This window comes from Cygnus atratus, chromosome 15 (genome assembly GCF_013377495.2).
Source record: "Cygnus atratus isolate AKBS03 ecotype Queensland, Australia chromosome 15, CAtr_DNAZoo_HiC_assembly, whole genome shotgun sequence".
NCBI classification, from domain to species: domain Eukaryota; kingdom Metazoa; phylum Chordata; class Aves; order Anseriformes; family Anatidae; genus Cygnus; species Cygnus atratus.
In genome coordinates this window covers 3,930,905-3,948,665 of record NC_066376.1, presented here as the reverse complement: position 1 = coordinate 3,948,665, position 17,761 = coordinate 3,930,905, and the positions used below count along the sequence as shown (strand labels likewise).

The following is a 17,761-nucleotide window of genomic DNA, read 5'->3' as shown; positions in this document are numbered from 1 at the left end:
GTGCGTGGTCTGTCGGGGGGCTGCAGCGATGGCCGGGCTTGGGGACAGCGATCTGGGGGCACTCGATGCACAGAGGCTTGAGAGCATTTGGGGGCCGGCCAAAGAGCGTCCCAAAGATCGAGCTGGCTCTAAATGTCGTGGGTGGTGCGGTGGGAAAAGAAGACTTGCTTCCGGCAAGCAGGCTTAGAAGCAAAGCTGGCCAGAGCCCAGGTCACGTTTCAAGATGCTCGGGGCAGGCCCCAGCCCCCAAGCCCACGTGTGTCCTCGAGATGCTCACGAGCTACGCGCGGGTCAGGGGGATGCTCCTGCAACCACCCCTCCTGTGACCATCCTGGGGGGCAAAGCTGATACGGGGAAGGGGGAGAAAAAGGAAAAAATAAAGAGAGAAAAAAAAAAAGGAAAAAACAAAAAGCATTTGCAGCCCAGCCCAGCCCAAACAGTGCGTCCAGTCAGATGAGCCAGGGCACCAGGATGTGCCCCCAGCCCAGCCACGGGGCGATGCAAAAGCAGCACGTGCAGGTCACGGGCGGACGCTTGCTCAGCTTTTAAAGGTAAAGTTGGTTTGCTAGAAGCAAAGCTCGGGGCTGAAACACACCCCAGCAGGGACCCTGAGCTCTGAACAAGCATTGGAGCAGGGCAGCGAGGGCTGAACAAAGGAAGGATGTCAGTCCGCTGCTATAAACAGGGGGAAAAAAAAGAAGGCTGTGCAGGAAGCACTGAGCATCGCTGCTCGCTCAGCTTCCCGGCCACGCCACGGGCACCCAGCACCTCCCTCCTGGCCCCTTCCCTGCTGCCTGGTGGCGGGGGGCTGCCAACCCCCTGGAAACAGGGCTTTTAACCCAAATTTAACTTCAGTTCACCTCCCCCTCCACGACAAAGCAGGACTGAACCCTTCCTGCACAGCAGCCACTGCTGTGCTGCCCCGGTCCCATTTCGGGACCCCTCGCTACACGGAGCGCAGAGGAGCCCCCAGGGCCCCCGCTGGTCTCCCCCCGTCCCCGAGCTGCCAGCAGCCGTTTCCTTTCCTTTCGCTGCTGAGCCAAAGGAAGCCGGAGCCCCGGAGCCTGCCTCCACCACTGCTCCTGCAAGGGGGAAGTCCCCGAAGCCTGGCGCAGCGCTGCTCACACCTCCTGGTTTCCATTTACAGGAGCGACTGGAAACCATTTTCTGTTCCGTTCGGCTCCTCTCGGCAGCGTTTGGAAGGCATCAGAGGCTCCCGCAGGAGGGGCAGGGGGTTCTGCCTTGCAACACCCCCCGCTGCTCGGCCCCGCAGGCTGAGACCCGGCACCGGGGTCCTGCCCCCACCGGCCGCCGTCCCCAGCGCCCCACGGCGGGGACGAGGCTCCCGCTGCAACCGAAGCACGGAGGTGAAAGCCAGAGTGCACAAATTTATTTACAAAAATTCAAATTACAATATAATACAGGAAACTTTTTACACACAGAATATTAGAATGGTTTACTACCGGAAGGTAAAGAAAAATATTTTATTTTTTTTAATAAACCACCTATTCATTTTCAGCTATTGTTATACAAAGTTGCAGAACATGCACATCTTTACAGGGTTTCTTTCTTTTAATATAACGTTTTGCTAAGTGCAAATACTAAGTTTCTCTCTCCACCTTTAAGGCAAGTAAAACGGGACACTGCAATTAACCATAACAAGTACCTGGAGAGGAGCAACCTGGGCACAGCGACCTCCCTGCCGCCCCGAAGAACAGCGCATGGCAAGGGCTGCAGGGCCGGGGGGGGGCAACGGGATGCAGAACTGAAGGGCCCAGAGTGGGGATTTCTGTGGGTTGTGCAACAAGTTTTTTAAGTAAAAACCAACAACAGCCCCAAATGCTATCAGAAACCACAACTGCTGGAAGCCGCGCAGGTTGGAGGGAAGGAGCAGCCGCACGTTTTGGCTGCGGATGCAATTTCAGTGGTCTGGGTGTTTTCTCGGTGGGAGAAGCACCCACACCACCAGGCACCTCCCCAGCACCGATTTCTCCTCTCGGGCACAAAGCAGCTCGTGGTTCTGCGGGGGACCGGCCTTCCCTTCCTCCCTGCCTCTCTGCCAGCAGCCTGACCATCGCTCCAGGGCAGCACCACGAGCTGCCACGTCCCCAGGGAGGTGTCCCCAGGGTGCCCAGCTCCCAGGGGTGCTGGGGGTCAGTGCTGAGCCCTAACCGGGGGAATAGATGACAGCAGGGAAGGCGCCCGGCTGCCCCCACCTCTGCTGCCCGGCCCACTTGTTCTGCTGCAGGATGGCTGCAAGCCTGCCAGGGAACAGCACGCGCTTCACCGACGCTGGAAGCCTCACCTAAGCCAGCCCTCAAGCCAACAAGATCTCAGCTACTGAAAAAACAAGGTTCCCTTTCTGCAACGGGAAGCCACCCGCGCTTTGTCTGAACGGGGTCGATTCCCTGGGCGCCTGATGGTGCTGTTAAGGGCAGCCGGAGCCCCGCCACCCCTCCAGAAATCCAGCACGGCACCTCTGCTCCTGGCTGCTGCAGGAAGCATTTGGTGCAAGGCAGGATTTAAACCTGGCTAAAATCCTGCTAAGCAACAGTGGGGAAGCCACCACAGCCCCATGGCTACCTCCAGAAATAAATTAAGAGAGAAAAATTTAAAAAAAAAGATAGAAGCAAGTGAATACCACTTGGTTGTTAATGCTAGAGAGAACATGGCACTGAGGAACACGCACGCTTTGTAGGACGCATTTCAAACCATAGGAAACACCTGAAAGCAGGGAAATTGCCGATTCAGCTCCAAAAGGCAGGGAAGTGCCCGCTGTGAAACCCTCCCAGAGGCAAGAGCCCCCCAGCTGGTGGGGAAGCCATCTCCTGCCACCTGGAGCTGCTGTCCCAGGCCTCTCTCGGGGAGCTTCCCACTGCCAGCACAGCACCGTGTGCCCGAGGAGATGCTGTGCCAGGAGCGGGTACGGACAGCTGCAAGCAAGGGAAGGCTTGACAGGAGTCAAGAGGCAGAGGCAGGGAGTTTTACCTGAAAAAAAAAAACACAGCCAAAAGACACCTGGATGCTAAAACACAGCGGGAGGAAACCAGCAGGGAACTGCACTGAGCTGGCTCTCAGCAGGAAGGAGCAGGATGCAGCACGGATCAAAACTCAGGAACAACTGCGCAACCGGCCTGGTAAAAAACAAAACAAAACCAAAAACAAGCCCAGAACTTCTGGTAGGAGGCTTTCTCCCTCCAAACATTTTTTATAGGGGTCTGTCCCAGACAGTATAGCAAAGGTCTGGGGAAAGGGCTTTGCACCAACGCTCCTCACACACCCCACTGACAAGCTCAGGCAGCAATTCCAACCCCTGCTCCTCACACAGCTCTGCTTCCCCTAAATCCTCGCCTCCTAAGCCCAGCGATGCTCATGTTTGCCTTTTAACACGCACTTCTGAAGCCAATTAAACTGCAATACAAGTTTTCGGGAGTTAAGTGTTTCAGAAGCAGCCAGCTCCCGACAGCACGAGGCTGCTGCCTGCGGGCTTGCAGGGATTTTGGCTAAGGGGGGCTCCGGGCTCGCCGCCGCCTGCCTGCAGGCCTACACGGGTACGCCCTCGTTCTGTGCAACAGCACACACCACTGCCTGTGCACCAAACCACGTATCTGCCCCAGCAGTCTTTGAGATGAGGGATGTGGCTTCGGCTCCGAGCGCTTCCCCCGGGTGCACGATGCCTGCTGCCAGGAGCAGACGGGCATTTGGGGCGCCTGGATAACAGCAAAGCCAAGGCCATGTTTGGGAAGCTGAGAGGCAGCTTCCCTCTGGGGAAAAACACCTGAGCCCTTGGAAGGGGGGAAGCTCAGTTCCCAAAGATTAGGGTACCAGAGTCTCCTGCTATCTCGTAAAGCCCTGAGACAGAACATGACTCTGGGGCTGCCTACGAGATCTGAGCAACGAGATGGCTGCCACACCTCCTCACTCCTCTCGCAGAGCGAGAAACGCTAAATACTAAGTCTACTTGGGTTTGAACAATTTATTTCTGCTGGGAGGTGTTAGCAGATTACAGGGATGCTGGAGAACACGGGAAACCCTGCCTTGGGCTAGGGCAGCCGAGTTCTGTTACCTTGATCCTGAAGGTCTTACTCAGGTGCCAAGTTTCTCCTTCCTTCCCCCAAGACTCAGGCTTGTTGCAGCTGCTCTGGCCAGCAGGAAGGTTGGATTTTTGGAAAGCTCCCGAGGACCGCTTGCATCCCTGTGCTCCACAAGTCTCACTTTCCCTCCCAACAGCTGTCTGAACAGACCTTGCCAAACAAACAAACAACACAAACAAAAAAACCTGGACTCTCAACGTAGGGAGAGATCCTTGGAAATGCAGCACCGAGCCCTGTTGCAGCACAGGCTGAAATGTTTAATTGCAAAAAGTCCGGAGAAGCCATGGCCAGGGGTGTAGTGCAGGGACGTGTGAGTCACAGCAGCTCCCCTTGCAGCTGGCTAACCCAGGGGGCTGAAGCAGGAGGGGGTGACGTTACCAGGGTGGCTTTGCCCTGCAGTGACTCTACGTCAAATGCTATTTGAACCAGGTCAGAACCGGTGTCGAGGCTGAGGGCCAAAGTGCATAGGCAAGTTGTGCTCCAGCTGAACATTGATCTGGGGAAAATCGTAGTTCACCCTCATGTTAGGCAGTGGGGGCACGTAGGGGGCAGGGATGGGGCCTATGTTGAGGGGGATGTTATTGTACATGGGACGGACGGGAGGGAGCGGGAAGGGGGGGTGCACGAAGGGGTACGGAGGCATCCGGGGTTGATGGAGGTTCTGAGGAACAGGTCTGGGGATGACTTCAATTCTCTGGATTTTCTCCATGGGCTTTTCCACGGGAGGGCCGATCCGCTTGAAGCTGTTCTCTGCAGAGGGAGGAAGGAAAAGAAGCAGTCATCCTACAAACAAAACCCACTAAGCCTGGTCCGCGGTCGTACTGCCTGGTCAGCTGCTTTGCCGAGCGGAGAGGAGACATCACTGCACCCACAAGCCTCCTGTCTCCCCATGGTCCCAGCTACAGCCTGCAAGCAACAGCACTTTAAAGCTAGAGAGGCTGCCAGCAGGAGCAGGGTGATGGCTTGCACACCTCTAGAGCAAGATTTTGGGGGTGTTTGGTGCAGCGCAGCAATGCGCAGAAAAGGTCGCAAGCAGCCAGGCTGTGGGAAGAAGCCACCAAAACCAGAGCTGGGAACTCTATGCCCTCCTAACACCCTCAGTCTGATATCAAAGCGCAGATAAAGACTGTGACGTACCTCCGTTCTTCTTCCTTTGTTCCTCTTCAGCCTCTTTCTGAATCTCCTGAATTATCTTCTCGTCGTCCTCCTAGAAACCACAGGAGTATAAAGAGTCAGTGGGCTAATTCTGCTGCAGCAGCTTCCTATTCTCCCAGTGCTGCTTTTCGCCAGGTGTTTGTACAGACAGAGGCAAATTCAGCTGAATTGTCCTCGTTTGGGGATGACCTAGTCAAAAGCAAGGCTGCGATAGGGGACTGCAGCACAAGTAACTTGCACAGAGCCAAGCCTGCTCCACGGAGTATGACTAAGAGGTTTAGATCAGCTTTCCAGGGAGTTCAGTGCTAAAATTCATCGACTTGATAGAAACCAGAGAACTGCAACCCAGCTCCGCCCAGCCCAAGAGTTGCTGGAGAGCTGTTAATCTTTTAAATGGTAATAGTCTATTAAATATTTACACTATGCTAGCACTTCTTGAGTTTTTGGCCCAACAGCTGGAATTAACACAACTTAAATCCTGGCTCTATAGCTAAATGGTGCTCTAACGAGGCCATTTAGATCTTATCTGTAACTTTGAGGAGGACATAAATCACAATACGTTTCTTTAACATCTATCTAGACATTATAGCAAGAATATTCAGACTTGCTGCTCAACAAAAATACAAGAACAGCTAGAAGCTGAAAGCATCCTTCTGCCCCTCGTTTTTCTCAACCCAAAGTAGCAGCAGCCAGACCAAACAGTGTAGTAAAGCCTCAGGTGGCTGTAGGTATCTAGGGAGCTGACATTTACACTGCCTTTTGATTAAAAAAAAAGGGAGCATGACAGATAAAGTCCTGGAAGAAGACTGTGCAACTCCGGAGCTAGAAAACAGGCATGCCTGGGGGGGCAGCCACGGGCACCAACAGCCCCTAGGGTCCCAGCAGCTCCCAGGCTTTGCCCAGAGCCAGCCCAGCGTTAGCGTGAAGCCAACCACTCTGATTTGTGTTTCAGCATCACTTGTCCACATGCAAGGAAGGTGAAAAATGATTTTCTTCATTGCACCGCAGCATGCAATGGCCATCAGGGTAATCAAGATCCCACACCAAGGGTCTAACAAGACAGCTCCCTCGTAGTGCCAGGCAGCAGGTGCTTCCGCTGGCCACACGTGCATCGGTGGCAGCAAGAGGTCCTCCTGGCCTCTGCGGGTTGCATTCGCTGCTGCTGTGTGTCCTTTGGGATGAAACACAGCCTGGCACTTCCAGAAAACAAATGAGAAAAGCTAAACATCTCCGACAGTGTTTGTGCTCTCGTGTTAGTGATTAGGGAAGAAGGCCAAGAACGGGAGCTGCTGGATGACACAGAACACCTGCACCAGCCACCAGCCCCTCTGGGCCTACCTGCATCCGAAGGAGCATTTGGTTTGCTTCAGCAGTTCATTTGCAAGTGCTAACAGTGGAGCAGGAGGGAAATTCCACACTCCACACACCCTACAACGCTCAAGACTGCTTCGTTTTGTTCATCCTATTTCCAGCACTGGCCAAAACCCATAAATTTCTTCCTGAACACTCTTAACGTGGAAAATATCTTCTATTTTGAATAGTGCTCTGGGACCAAATTCAAAATATGCTCTGTGTGTGTCTACACTGAAATTATATTAGGTCTAGCCGGCCTCCCAACCTCACTGTCCTGCACATGTCTAGCAGCAATGCCTGGGAAGCTGGGATGTGCCCTCTTCCTGCTACCAGATAAGGTTTCCCTGGGAGACAGAAGTTATCTTAATCTGCAGAAAGCCATCAAAGTCAGTACTTCCCTCCCTTTGATTATTCTTTGAGTCAATGGTTAAAATTAAGATTCTCCGGCAAGTTTTTTTTTCTCCAAGCAGGCTGCTTCCACAGACTGTTAATTACAGCCTATCTATCTCCATAAAAAGTGCTGAAGAATGGCTCTTCTGAGCCTATGCAGAACTTCTGATTACCTCTGAGTATCAGATTGCAACACTCCCTAGCTAGAAAGCAACACGAGACCTGGGCGTGCTCCACAACAGGCAGCCAGAGATGCTGCGCTGCTTTGCTGAGCGAGAGGTGCTCTCCGGGGGTGGCCCCAAAGCTTCAAGATCTCACTTTGATTTGTTCCCAGAATATTGTTTTTCAATGCCATTGAAAATGAGATAGGCACCTCCCCCATCTTATTGCCACTTAAAAAAAAAAAAAAAAAGCATGTGCGTTTTTCCAGTTTTTTTTTTTTTTTTTTTAAGTTACGTGACAAGTAAGATGCTGATATTTTAAGCACAGTTGAGCACAACTATCCTATATCCTTCCCTTGCACAAAGGTAAAAACCTCATCTTAAAGCCTAGAAATATGCAAGAGTCCCTTTTAACCAAAGCATTTGCTGCAGTCTAAGTCCAGAACTAACCCTCCAAAATGGTCCTTTCCAGACACTACCATCCTGCTGCCACAGAGAGTGCAGCTCAGATGCTAACAGCAGTCGGTCCATCACATCCCAGAGCCAGGCTGCAACATCCCCTTCTTTTGAGACTCCTGCACACCCAGCTGTTGATAAAGTCAGTCCCGCAGAAGTCTGGGGAATTGGACACATCAAGAGCACAACTTCACAAGACCCTCCAGCAGCTAGGGCTGCTTGACCCCCGGTTTAAACTGCAGCTGACCTCTGCACTAATGACAGATCGACAAAGCCATCTGCCCCGGGCTGGCGAGCCAGCTGCAGCCACCCCCCAGTGATGCTGGCTCCAATTACTGCAGCCCCCAGAGCACGGGGCAAATGCGTAACTGCAAACCCCATCTGCCAGACCTCCAAAATGAGGCCTTGTCTCATAAGGGTAACACGAAACACTTCACCTCAAATGCAACTGCTGGAGAGCCCTGCTCAGCCCTGTCCCCTCTTCATCTTCAAGAGGGGGCAAACCCTGCAGCACGCCTTGGGGGCAAAAACATCTGCTGACTGCGGACCCAGGAGGGGAAAACTACAGACCTGGGTGAGTAAGACTAGTTCTGGACTAGTTCTGACTGTCCACCACAGCGGAGGCATAACAAGCCACATCTGAGAAAATAGGTTAGCAGCTTTGCTGCTTCTCTGCTGCTAACCATCCAATGTTAGGATACACTTCAGAGAAGCATTTATACTTAAGCCCACATACCAAGCGTTGGCTTAGAGCCTTTTTGCATCAGTATTTCTGAAAAACTGGTATCCATTAATATAAAGAGAACAAAAATACACTGCACAATATGCACCTTCCTACTTCAGATCAGAACCTGACGTTAAATTTGGCTCAGCACAGTTCAATACACGCAGTATTTAGGAAAGATCCACATTCCAGCTGGAACAAAAAAGAAAATGGGGATACGTGCACATTAAGATAGTTTTAGGCTATTTGGAAGAAAAGCTGAGGCTGCAAGTTCTGGCTACTACATCCTGCACCGTCATAGGTCAGAAGTAACAAGTCTCCGGGCTGCAAATATACACCAAGCACAACAGCGGTATTTTTGCAATACACCTCTAGTTTTTGAGAAGCAGAGGCTGTTTTCTGATTCCACCGTAATTGGAGAGGGATGACAGATTCATTTAGGGGCAAAGCATCCACACCAAAAATTAAGTTTTCATTACAGCACTTACGGCTGGTTGCTGTGGTAAGAAACCATCTAATGTCATCTAATGGGGTGGAGTCAATTTTAAAAGCCTCTTGTGTCCCTTTTCCTGAGTGAGATCAAGACCTTGAATAAAGGATTAGATTATAATTTTAATAGCCTGTTCACAGGCTGCGTGGATTGAAGGGGTTTATCCTGTCAAGTTAACAGTCATCTTCCTGTCAGCTGCCTAGCCTGCAGCAAAAATAAAGACAGAAAAAGAAAAAAGCAACCCCCTACACCCCAGGGGGTTCTCAGCATGACCAGCCTGTGTGTTTCTGAGCAAGGAGGAGGTAACCAGGCTCTCTTGTGAGAGAGAAAATGCAGGGCAACGCTACAGCGTGGCCCTTCCCTGTGCTCCGCTGCATCACGGGAGAAGGGAGGTGGCCAAGGGAAAATGCAAAGGATGTAGGAGATGCGCTCCCCCTCCGTATCAGCAAATGCTGCAGAGAGTGAACGAGGTTATTATTAGTATCTGCACGTTAACTGACAAGACAGGATGGAGCTTTGCCCCCAAACAGACAGCGAGATGCTGCCTGATACCAGGCCGCTGACCAGCCTGGCCTAGCGGGCTGAGGCCTGTGACAGGCTGTGAGGCCCCGCTCCCTTCTCAGCCCGAGAGGGCTCCTGCTTTCCACCTCCTCCCGCTGAACCTGAATGCAGAGGGCACGGAGACGATCAGAAAGGATGGCTGGGCTCTGCTGGGTTGTGGACAGATTAAATCAGGAGCTGGGCCGCTAAGCCAAGGGCCTCTCATCGCCGCAACGAGGCTGAGGGGAGAAAGGGGACGCAGCAGCCAGAGAGCTCTGCGAGGGACGAGCCCCCATGTGAAACCTCCTCTGCCCAGAACAAAAGTGCCCCGGTGAAGCTTTTGAAAGCTCTGCTGTTATCTATTGTGCTCCTCGTTATCTTCTTTAATTATTAAGTGTCACGGGAAAAGGGCTGCCTGCCTCCTGAAAGGGAGAAAACAAGAGACCTGCTGACTGCTTCTGGGCTGTGCTCGTCCCCCCCTTTCCTGCAGAGGGGCTGGAGGCGCGTCTGCCGCCATCGCCTCCCCCTTCCTGGCTTTTCACCGCTTTCTTTTTCCACGTATGTGTGGCCACAGCCGTTCCCAATAAACTTGAAATGATTTTCACGACAGAGGCTTCCAAAAGGACTAAGGGGTTTTGTTTCAAATCATTCCCAGATCAGCTGCGGAGAGCCTGAGCAAGAACAGGCGCAGGCTGTCTGCTGCGCGTTCCTCCGTGCAGCAGGAAGCGGGATGAAAGCAGCCTGTGTTGTAACTCCAGCGGGGCTCAGGCAGCACTGCAGGAAAAGGGGGGCCACCACGGGGACCAAGCGCACGCTGGTGCTTAAGAAATGCAGGATTCTTTCAGCAACAGACATGCCGTATCGAGGGCTTTCTGTGGATACCGCGAATTAAGCGTATGCTTATGATTAGGGCATTTCGGAGCTCAATTTGGGGGAGTTCCCCGCAACACTCCAAGCTTCTGTCCCCTCAAACAGTAGGGTCAGTGCTGCGTACATACTTCATGCAATTCCCTAACAGATTTCAATTTCTACATAGTCCTCACTTAACATCTTCTGGTTATAATACTAGAAAAAGGGTTAATTGCAAACACCTTAAAATGATTAGTTTTCTGCTTTGAACTTTAATGAGGGGTGTTTGGGAGTGTTTTAGGAGTTACTGAAAACATCTTAAAAGTTTAAAGTCAAAAAACTGCTACGCAGTACTATTGAGAAGGTAAGTATTGCATTAAAAATAACACACATGAGAGCAGAACCTGGTTTATCAAAGCAGTCAAAACGCGTTAGTCACACTGCATCATGGGGTTAGTACAAACCACCTACAATACACACAGCCTCAGGTTTGCTACAGACATTCAGAAGCCAGAGAATGCTCAGCCCCTGAGCTTGCTCTTTGCAGAATCAGTCCTCACCGCTCCATTCTTTGCTTTGTCCCTTATTGCATCAGCCTCTCGTGCAAGCAGCGATGCCTTGGCAAGCAAGCCGAGCCCAGGCTAGCATGGGCTGCAGAACACATGCACTGGGACTTTTGGCCAAGCAGCTTGCTGGCAAGAGTGCGTGGCACGTGCTTGTGTCCTGCAGAGGTGCAGGGCACGATAAGCTGTAGCAGAAACGCCGCGACTAAGCGATTACTGCCTGCTACCCTGGAAGCCGCTGACCACAGCCTGCTTGCAGCTTGTCTCTGAGCCAGCAAATACTGCACTTAGACCTCTAATTTAGACTCAAGGCTGATTACAGCATAGGAACTAACCTTTTATTATGGGGAATTTTGAAGTGTCTGCTTTATTCTCCCAAGATCATTTGAGACAAAGACTAACAGATGCTGCAGTTCCTAGAAGAACGTCTCTAATACATCCTAATTAAATGTCTTTAATACGTTTTTTAAGCCAAGCTAATGAAAAGGTTGATTTATCCCTTCTCAAGGATCATTTTAGACTCAGAAAACGTTAAACATTTGGAAAGGAACAAAGCCTCCCTATTTTAACGAAACCCAAATTTTGCCTTAAATAAGGGGGAGTTAGATCCAAAACAGATTCTTCACGGAAGTGTGAAATTACCCAGGTCTGACAGAAAGCTAAAATCTGCACCCGTGAAACACAAACTGACAAGACAACAGCACTGTGACCATGCCGCTGGTCTGCCACGAAGACTGTTCTAGCCGGGGCATACATGAACACATCAGAAATCAGAACAATGTCCTGTCACCCTCTAACAGCCATGCTTTGGTGGCGCATGTGTGCCCTCCCCATTTTGCAGCGGAGCTTAATGCAGGGAGACAAGTGGAAGCTCCTGAGCAATGGCTGCAAATTCCACAGCTGCCCCAGCCTTGTCTTCTCTGCACATGTGCAGAGCATGGCTGCTAACACACACAAGCCCACAGTAGATACTCTCTTCCCAGGCTGACAGCACTAGCCATCTACCGACTACAACAGAATAAAAAAGATTGAGCAGAACAAGAAAAAAGATGAGAAACACACTAGAAGATGCCATGTACCATCCAACAGAGCTGGGGTGGGGTTAAACCCTCGGACGGGCATCATCCCTGATGAAAGACAAGACACTACAGTGTCATTTTGCTCTTCCATATCCCCATGTCAAGGTTCAAACTTGCTCCCACTCCTCGTATCTACCACGTTAACTCCTGCTCACGTGTCCCACAGGAGAACGCAGATCTGCCAGGTGGGATTACGTTCATGGCACTGAGCCCCTTGCAAGGAGGGCGATGCAAACAGGTACTGATGATTTTATGCTTAGAAGCTAACAGCCGAGTTTCCTGTTATGCTTTGCACTGCAGCGAGGACAGTCACCCCACGTCAACTCCCCAGACCACCAGTGCTCTGTCATCCAGAAAAAAAGGAGGTAGTGCCAGCTCTCTGCTGACGGTGGGAAATTTTCCTTTGCCACAACATTGGTTAATTAGAAATCTGGAAAGGGGCCGGTGACAGTGCCCTCTTTGTGCTGCTTGCTTATTTATTTATTTTGAAGTACAGTATGAGCTTTTTGAGAGGCCTCATGTTTTCTCTGGCTCAGAACAAATGCCATTACTGGGCACAATCGGCAGCCTGACGGGAACAAAGGACTCCAGCGCTGCCGAACGCCGCATCGCATCGTGGAGGAAACCAGGGAAAGGGGGACGGGACTGCAGGGACTGTATAGCCAGGCGTCCAAAATGTGGGGCTAAGAGGTGCCTGGAAGCAGGTGTCTCTGCTTAGTTTAGCACCTCTCAGTGACAGGGTAAGGCAGAGAACAAAGACAGGCAAGCAGAGGACTAGGAAGCTTACACTTCATAGGAAGAAGGGAGTCAATTCGAGTGGCTTGCTCCACACCAGCACAGGATTGTGAGCTTTTCCTGCAAGACATGCTGGGAGCAGTGTGGCAAGCTGCAGCATCCTGAGACAAAGAAGCGTTGGAACAATTGAAGCTCAGACAGGCCCTGCAAAGGCAGATCCACATCCATGTTGCTCTACTGCTTTGCTGAAATCAGGAAATTCAGCTCCTGCTCCTACCTACACTCCCTTCCAGATTTCTGATACAGACAACCTCTGTTTACAGAAATGCTGTGTGAAAGTATCATCCCATGCTTGCCACGGCTACAAGATGCATTACAGCGTGAAGTTTTAAGTTACTTACTGGAGCTTCCCTTACAGCCCAGTCCCTACTGCAGTTCTTCCTTTGCAGCTGTTGACAACAGCCGTGAGAACGGACACAACTGCAGCTCGGGACCTTCGGCTCACAGGCACTTTTCTCAGCAGGTCTGTCTCTGCGAAGGGACTCGCAGAGTCAGCTGAGCGGATAAGTAAAGCTACTGGGCACCAGCAAGACAGCAGATGCAGAGCCGTACCAAAAAGCAACTCAGCTGCAAAGCCAGGAACGAGTCCCAGTAGTCCCAACGCCTGCTGCTGTGCCCTGCTGCCAGCACACGCTGCCCACCAGCTCTTTTCACAAGTCCGCTCCCCAGAACGGCGCTCAGAGCACTTCCAACCAAAGCCCTTGTCTGTTTTTTTTCCTAAAGCAACACCAGTTGCTTCCAAGTCGCGGTCAGATTAAGTCTGTGCTGATGGAGGCTTTCAGCGTGTTTTTTAGCTGCCTTGGGAGAAGGAAAAGTCGTGCTTGTCTAAAACTGGCTGTTTTCCTCTGGTGGAACGTGTGTATTTCAACCCTCTGGCATCGGACGGTAATTGAAATCAGGGTGCGAATCACTGACAACAGCCCTTCATTACTTACTGTGGGATCTGTCCAGAGAGAGCACTTGGCACAGTCCTGGCAGGGAGCCCCGGGCGAGCGGGGGTGCTGGCAGAAGTGGTCGTACCCGTTAATGGCAGCCCGGCAGAGGTAGCACATCTGAGCGCCGCAGCGGCAGGACATGCGGTTGCAACCCTCCGATTTAATTAGGCCAGTCCCACACTTGTGGCATTTTCTAATGCGGGCAGCTGTCATTTTCTCTTCTCTGCAACACAAGAGGAGGGAGAAGAATTAGAGATGGGCCGTTTGCATTCACCAGCCTGCAGTGAAGTTACTGCTGCACCATCCCAGCACGGCTTTAACCCCCTCTCCCCTTCTCTCTCCTCCTACGCTATCCCCACAGTCCACCGCTGTTCCAAGGAGGTCTGGGCTCAGCTCCACTTGGAGCCAGCCCAGGACAACTCAAGAACAAATTAAGTGAAGGAAAGTCAATCACTTACTGCATGCTACAGCCCCGATTCTGGTTTCCATGCGAGCCAAAACACAGCGGTGCCAGGCTCTGGCTTGGGAGGAATTTAAACCGTAAGTCAAGGGACCAAAGGGCATGCGGATTCCTGACTCTGCCACAAAGAAATATGGTCCAGGAGATAAAGTTCAGGAAAAGCAAACTGTTTGCTGTCATCTGCTCGATAGTTTTATGTTTGGCTGTTGCTCTGGTTACAAAGTCGCCATGACCACGTATATTTTTTTTCAATGCTGGCTGCTACGCTCCAGATTTATTTGGTTTTCGTTAAATTTAAATCAGTAACTGAAAGATAATCACGTCTTTCCCCACAGAGACTGGGCTTTCCCAGTAAAATTCCCTACATAAGTCTTCCAGAGGTTACTGCTTTAGGTGCAAAAGACAGGCTTCTACTCTAACAAGGCACGGACGGGAATCCAGGACACAGCGTGGTCCCCTCCCGAAGAGGCAGCCTGGCAGCAACACGCCCCAGTGCAAAGGCTCAGCCCACGGCGATACTCTTTTGGCACTGAAACGGAGAAAAGCCTCGCTCATTTAATTAAAAGACTTAAGAGTACAAGCTGTCATCCTGAGGGCCCATTTTCTGACCACGGGAGATCACGTTACAATTTAATTCGCCATCTAGGAGAACTGAAATTTGATGACAGCAGAGGGAAGGGGCTGCCTTGGCCGAGGGAGGCACGGTCCTTTGGCTGCGCTGACCCAAGAGTGGGGAACGATCTTCCCCAGCCAGCATCTCCACCCAGCTGCTTCAGAGGCCCTGCGAAGCCAACATGTGTTTGGGAGACGACAGAGAGGTATTTTAAAGAAGGATCACAGCAACAAAGCTGGCACAGCCCAACAAATTGCTCCATCCGCACAACCGGAGAAGCAGCGAGTGGCGAGGTGGAAAAAGGAGCAGCTAAGGGTGGGAATTTCAGCTGCCTTGCAGCTACACCGAGCTCCCGTGCGGTTATATCCAGCACGACCTGCACCCAGGTATTGGGAGATGCACTAAGAATAGACAGGAAGGAAAAAAAATCAATTTGAGACTGACTTCTGTGAGCTGCAGCTGCTCTTCCCTCCTCTGCTCAACAGGATGCTGCTGATGCAGGGTTTTTTTTGGAAACTTTGAGCCCAGTAGGAAGTTTGGCCTGAACTCCAGCTGTGCTTCCCTTTCCTTATGCAAGGCTTCAAAAGGAAGCTTTTATTGTACCGTGCAGTGCGACTCATCTATCTACGGCAACAATCTGCTAAAGGTTTTGAAACTGATTTTTTTCCTTGCTAGGGACATGACAACTTGTTTCTCCTCCCTCTCGCCCCTCTTTCCTACAGGGAAAGGAGTGGCAAGAGAAAGAAACCATATCAAATCTGTGACAATATTTTGTTCTAAATTATGAACTGTGAGATGAGCAAGCAACAATCATTCAGGTTCCCAGCGGAGGAGCTCTCCAACCTCTGCTTGTACCGGACACGCTGAATCAGAGAGGAAAGGATTGGGCAACACAGGCAATTCCCACTTGACTGTGCCAGACATGCAGCTTCATGGCTCAGCCCTCACTCCTCTCCTAAAGCCAGCAGACTTTGTCATCTATGGTAGCAACGAGAGAGTTCAGGCTTCAGAAGGTTTTGGGGAAACACTTGAGATTTACACGCAAGTATTTCAAAACGTGACTCGATTCTGCAAAGATTCCTGCAGACAGACTGGTTAGAAACAGAGAAAAACTACTGAGAGCAAACACATCCCTCCACAAAGCCAGAAAGCAGTAGCTGAGCAAGCCACGCTTCAGCATGTTGTCACCGGCCTAGGTTTTCAGAAGGTAAGCTCCTTTGACTCAAGACGCTGCTTTGGCTCAGCGCAACACCTCCCTTCTCCCCCCAGGTGAACGGAAGCAACACGGCGGGGGTTTCTCACCTCGGAGAAGGACCAGGTGCCAGCCTGCGAGACACCGGGCTAGCCAGGGGAACAGGCTGGTCTGGTGACAACTCTCCCACGTTCTCAGATTACCACCTGGATCCCTTGCCAAGTATCTTTCACAGAAAGAAATCCCATCCCAGGAGCCTTCTGACCCCTCAGCTTTGATGCCTCCAGTACCTCCCTGACGGAAGGCAACGACACCCAGCAAGACTTCAGAGCTTCCAATGTTTACAACAACGGTTGAGTTTCTTACCCCCCTCCACACCACTTTATTGCCTGTCGCATCGCCTTTACAATTTTATCCACCCCCCTATTTTTGCCTGTTTGTGGCCTTTACTTACATGGATGTCCTATATTTGATGTCATCCTTCTCAGCCAGCTGCTCGCAGGTGAGGTTCATGTGCTCCTTCCACAGCCCCTGGCACTTCCGACATGTTTCCTGAAGAAGACAGCAAACGTTGAAGAAAGAGAAGACCCAGCACACCACTAAGAGCGTTAGGGATTGGAAAAATTCCCATCTCTTCCCCCACCATGCTGCAGATTCTCAGCTGAGGATGGGGCTGGCAATTCTGCATAGAGGCACAAGGCCCCAGAGAGGTCTGCAGGTCTGTCCCCCACTGGAGACCAGAAATGAAACCACCCATAACAGCAGCCAAGGGGTTTCCAAGGCACAAGAACCCAGGTCCAAAAAGCAACTGGAGCTATCTGAAACCGTGTAAAACGAGTCTGTAAACCCAAGTTCACCCCAACTCGTGGAACGGCCACCAGGTCAACCAGTAGCTTCCAGGAGCTAGCTGCAGAAATGAAAACACGATGCTAAAGGTCACCAAGCTCCTATACTTCCTGAGCAAGATCTTTCCCCTGCATACAAGGGGCTTTTAGTTCAGCTTGTGATGGAAAGCTTGCTGCTGTTTTGCGGTTGCATCAAGAACTCTGCCTCACCTCACAAGCAAGTCTATATTTTGCTTTGTAAAACTTCACGAAATAAAAGTTAGAGCAGTTTATGTGAATAAACGTTTTACAAGGCAGGATGTGGACAAGCGTCCACAGAACAGAGGTGGCATATGAAAAAGTATTTACAAATTCAACCAAAATAGCTGAACTAAGTTTAGAGCAAGTGACTGAGCTCTCCTGTTCTCGCAAGCTCTTCAGCACCAAGACTCAGCTCAGGCTGGTAAAGCTGCTCGGAGCAGGGGAGCTGTGGAGGCACTCTTGGCAAGGGAGCTTGGACTAACACTGGCGACACAGTTGATTTTTTCAGCTGGCTGTCCAAAGAAAACATAATTTTGTTTTGGGTCAAACAAGAGATTTTCCTTTAATTTGAGGACGATTAAAAAAGCATCCAAATCAAACTTGGAAGAAGCGCACGTTTCATGATCCAACTGTTTCATCTTCAGGGCTGGGACTCAGGCTTTTTACATCCAGCTTTCTCCCCCTGGCAGGAAAACCAGATGGCTGTGAAGCATCCTCTTCCCCTCCACACCAAGGGAGGTCCCACGAGAGAGCCTTGCCCTGCTCCAGTCGCGCAGCTAGTGAGAGATGACAACTGCAGAGACACCTTTTTGAGTGCATTACCTTCATTTTATTTTAATAAAGAGCTCGGACGTTCATCGGATAGACAAAAGAATTAGCCATCATCTAACCAAGAGTTCTCCTCAGCTCTCGGTGCCTTCTCTGCCTAAAGACACGCGCAGGCAGCAGCGCGCTTTTGATCGCTCATGAGACAAACAGGATGAAGACCAAAGCTCCCAAGGAAGCCACCCCTAGGAGGGGGGTGCAAAACGTTGACTTGTTTGTAT

At 51.1% G+C, this 17,761-nt stretch overlaps 1 protein-coding gene across 10 annotated transcripts in view; it reads right to left on the bottom strand.

Annotated features, from left to right (window-relative positions):
- Nucleotides 1–1,375: 1,375 nt before the first annotated feature.
- RNF216 (ring finger protein 216) overlaps nt 1,376–17,761 on the bottom strand; it is a 76,944-nt gene continuing 60,558 nt past the window's right edge. For all 10 annotated transcript variants that reach the window (XM_035563490.1, XM_035563489.2, XM_035563498.1 and 7 more), the window contains 4 exons: nt 16,304–16,401; nt 13,585–13,807; nt 5,232–5,301; nt 1,376–4,844 (listed from right to left, as the gene is read on the bottom strand). In XM_035563490.1, the coding sequence (XP_035419383.1) occupies nt 4,525–4,844; nt 5,232–5,301; nt 13,585–13,807; nt 16,304–16,401 (711 nt within the window). In that variant the 3' untranslated portion in view covers nt 1,376–4,524. The remainder of the gene's footprint in view (nt 4,845–5,231; nt 5,302–13,584; nt 13,808–16,303; nt 16,402–17,761) is intronic.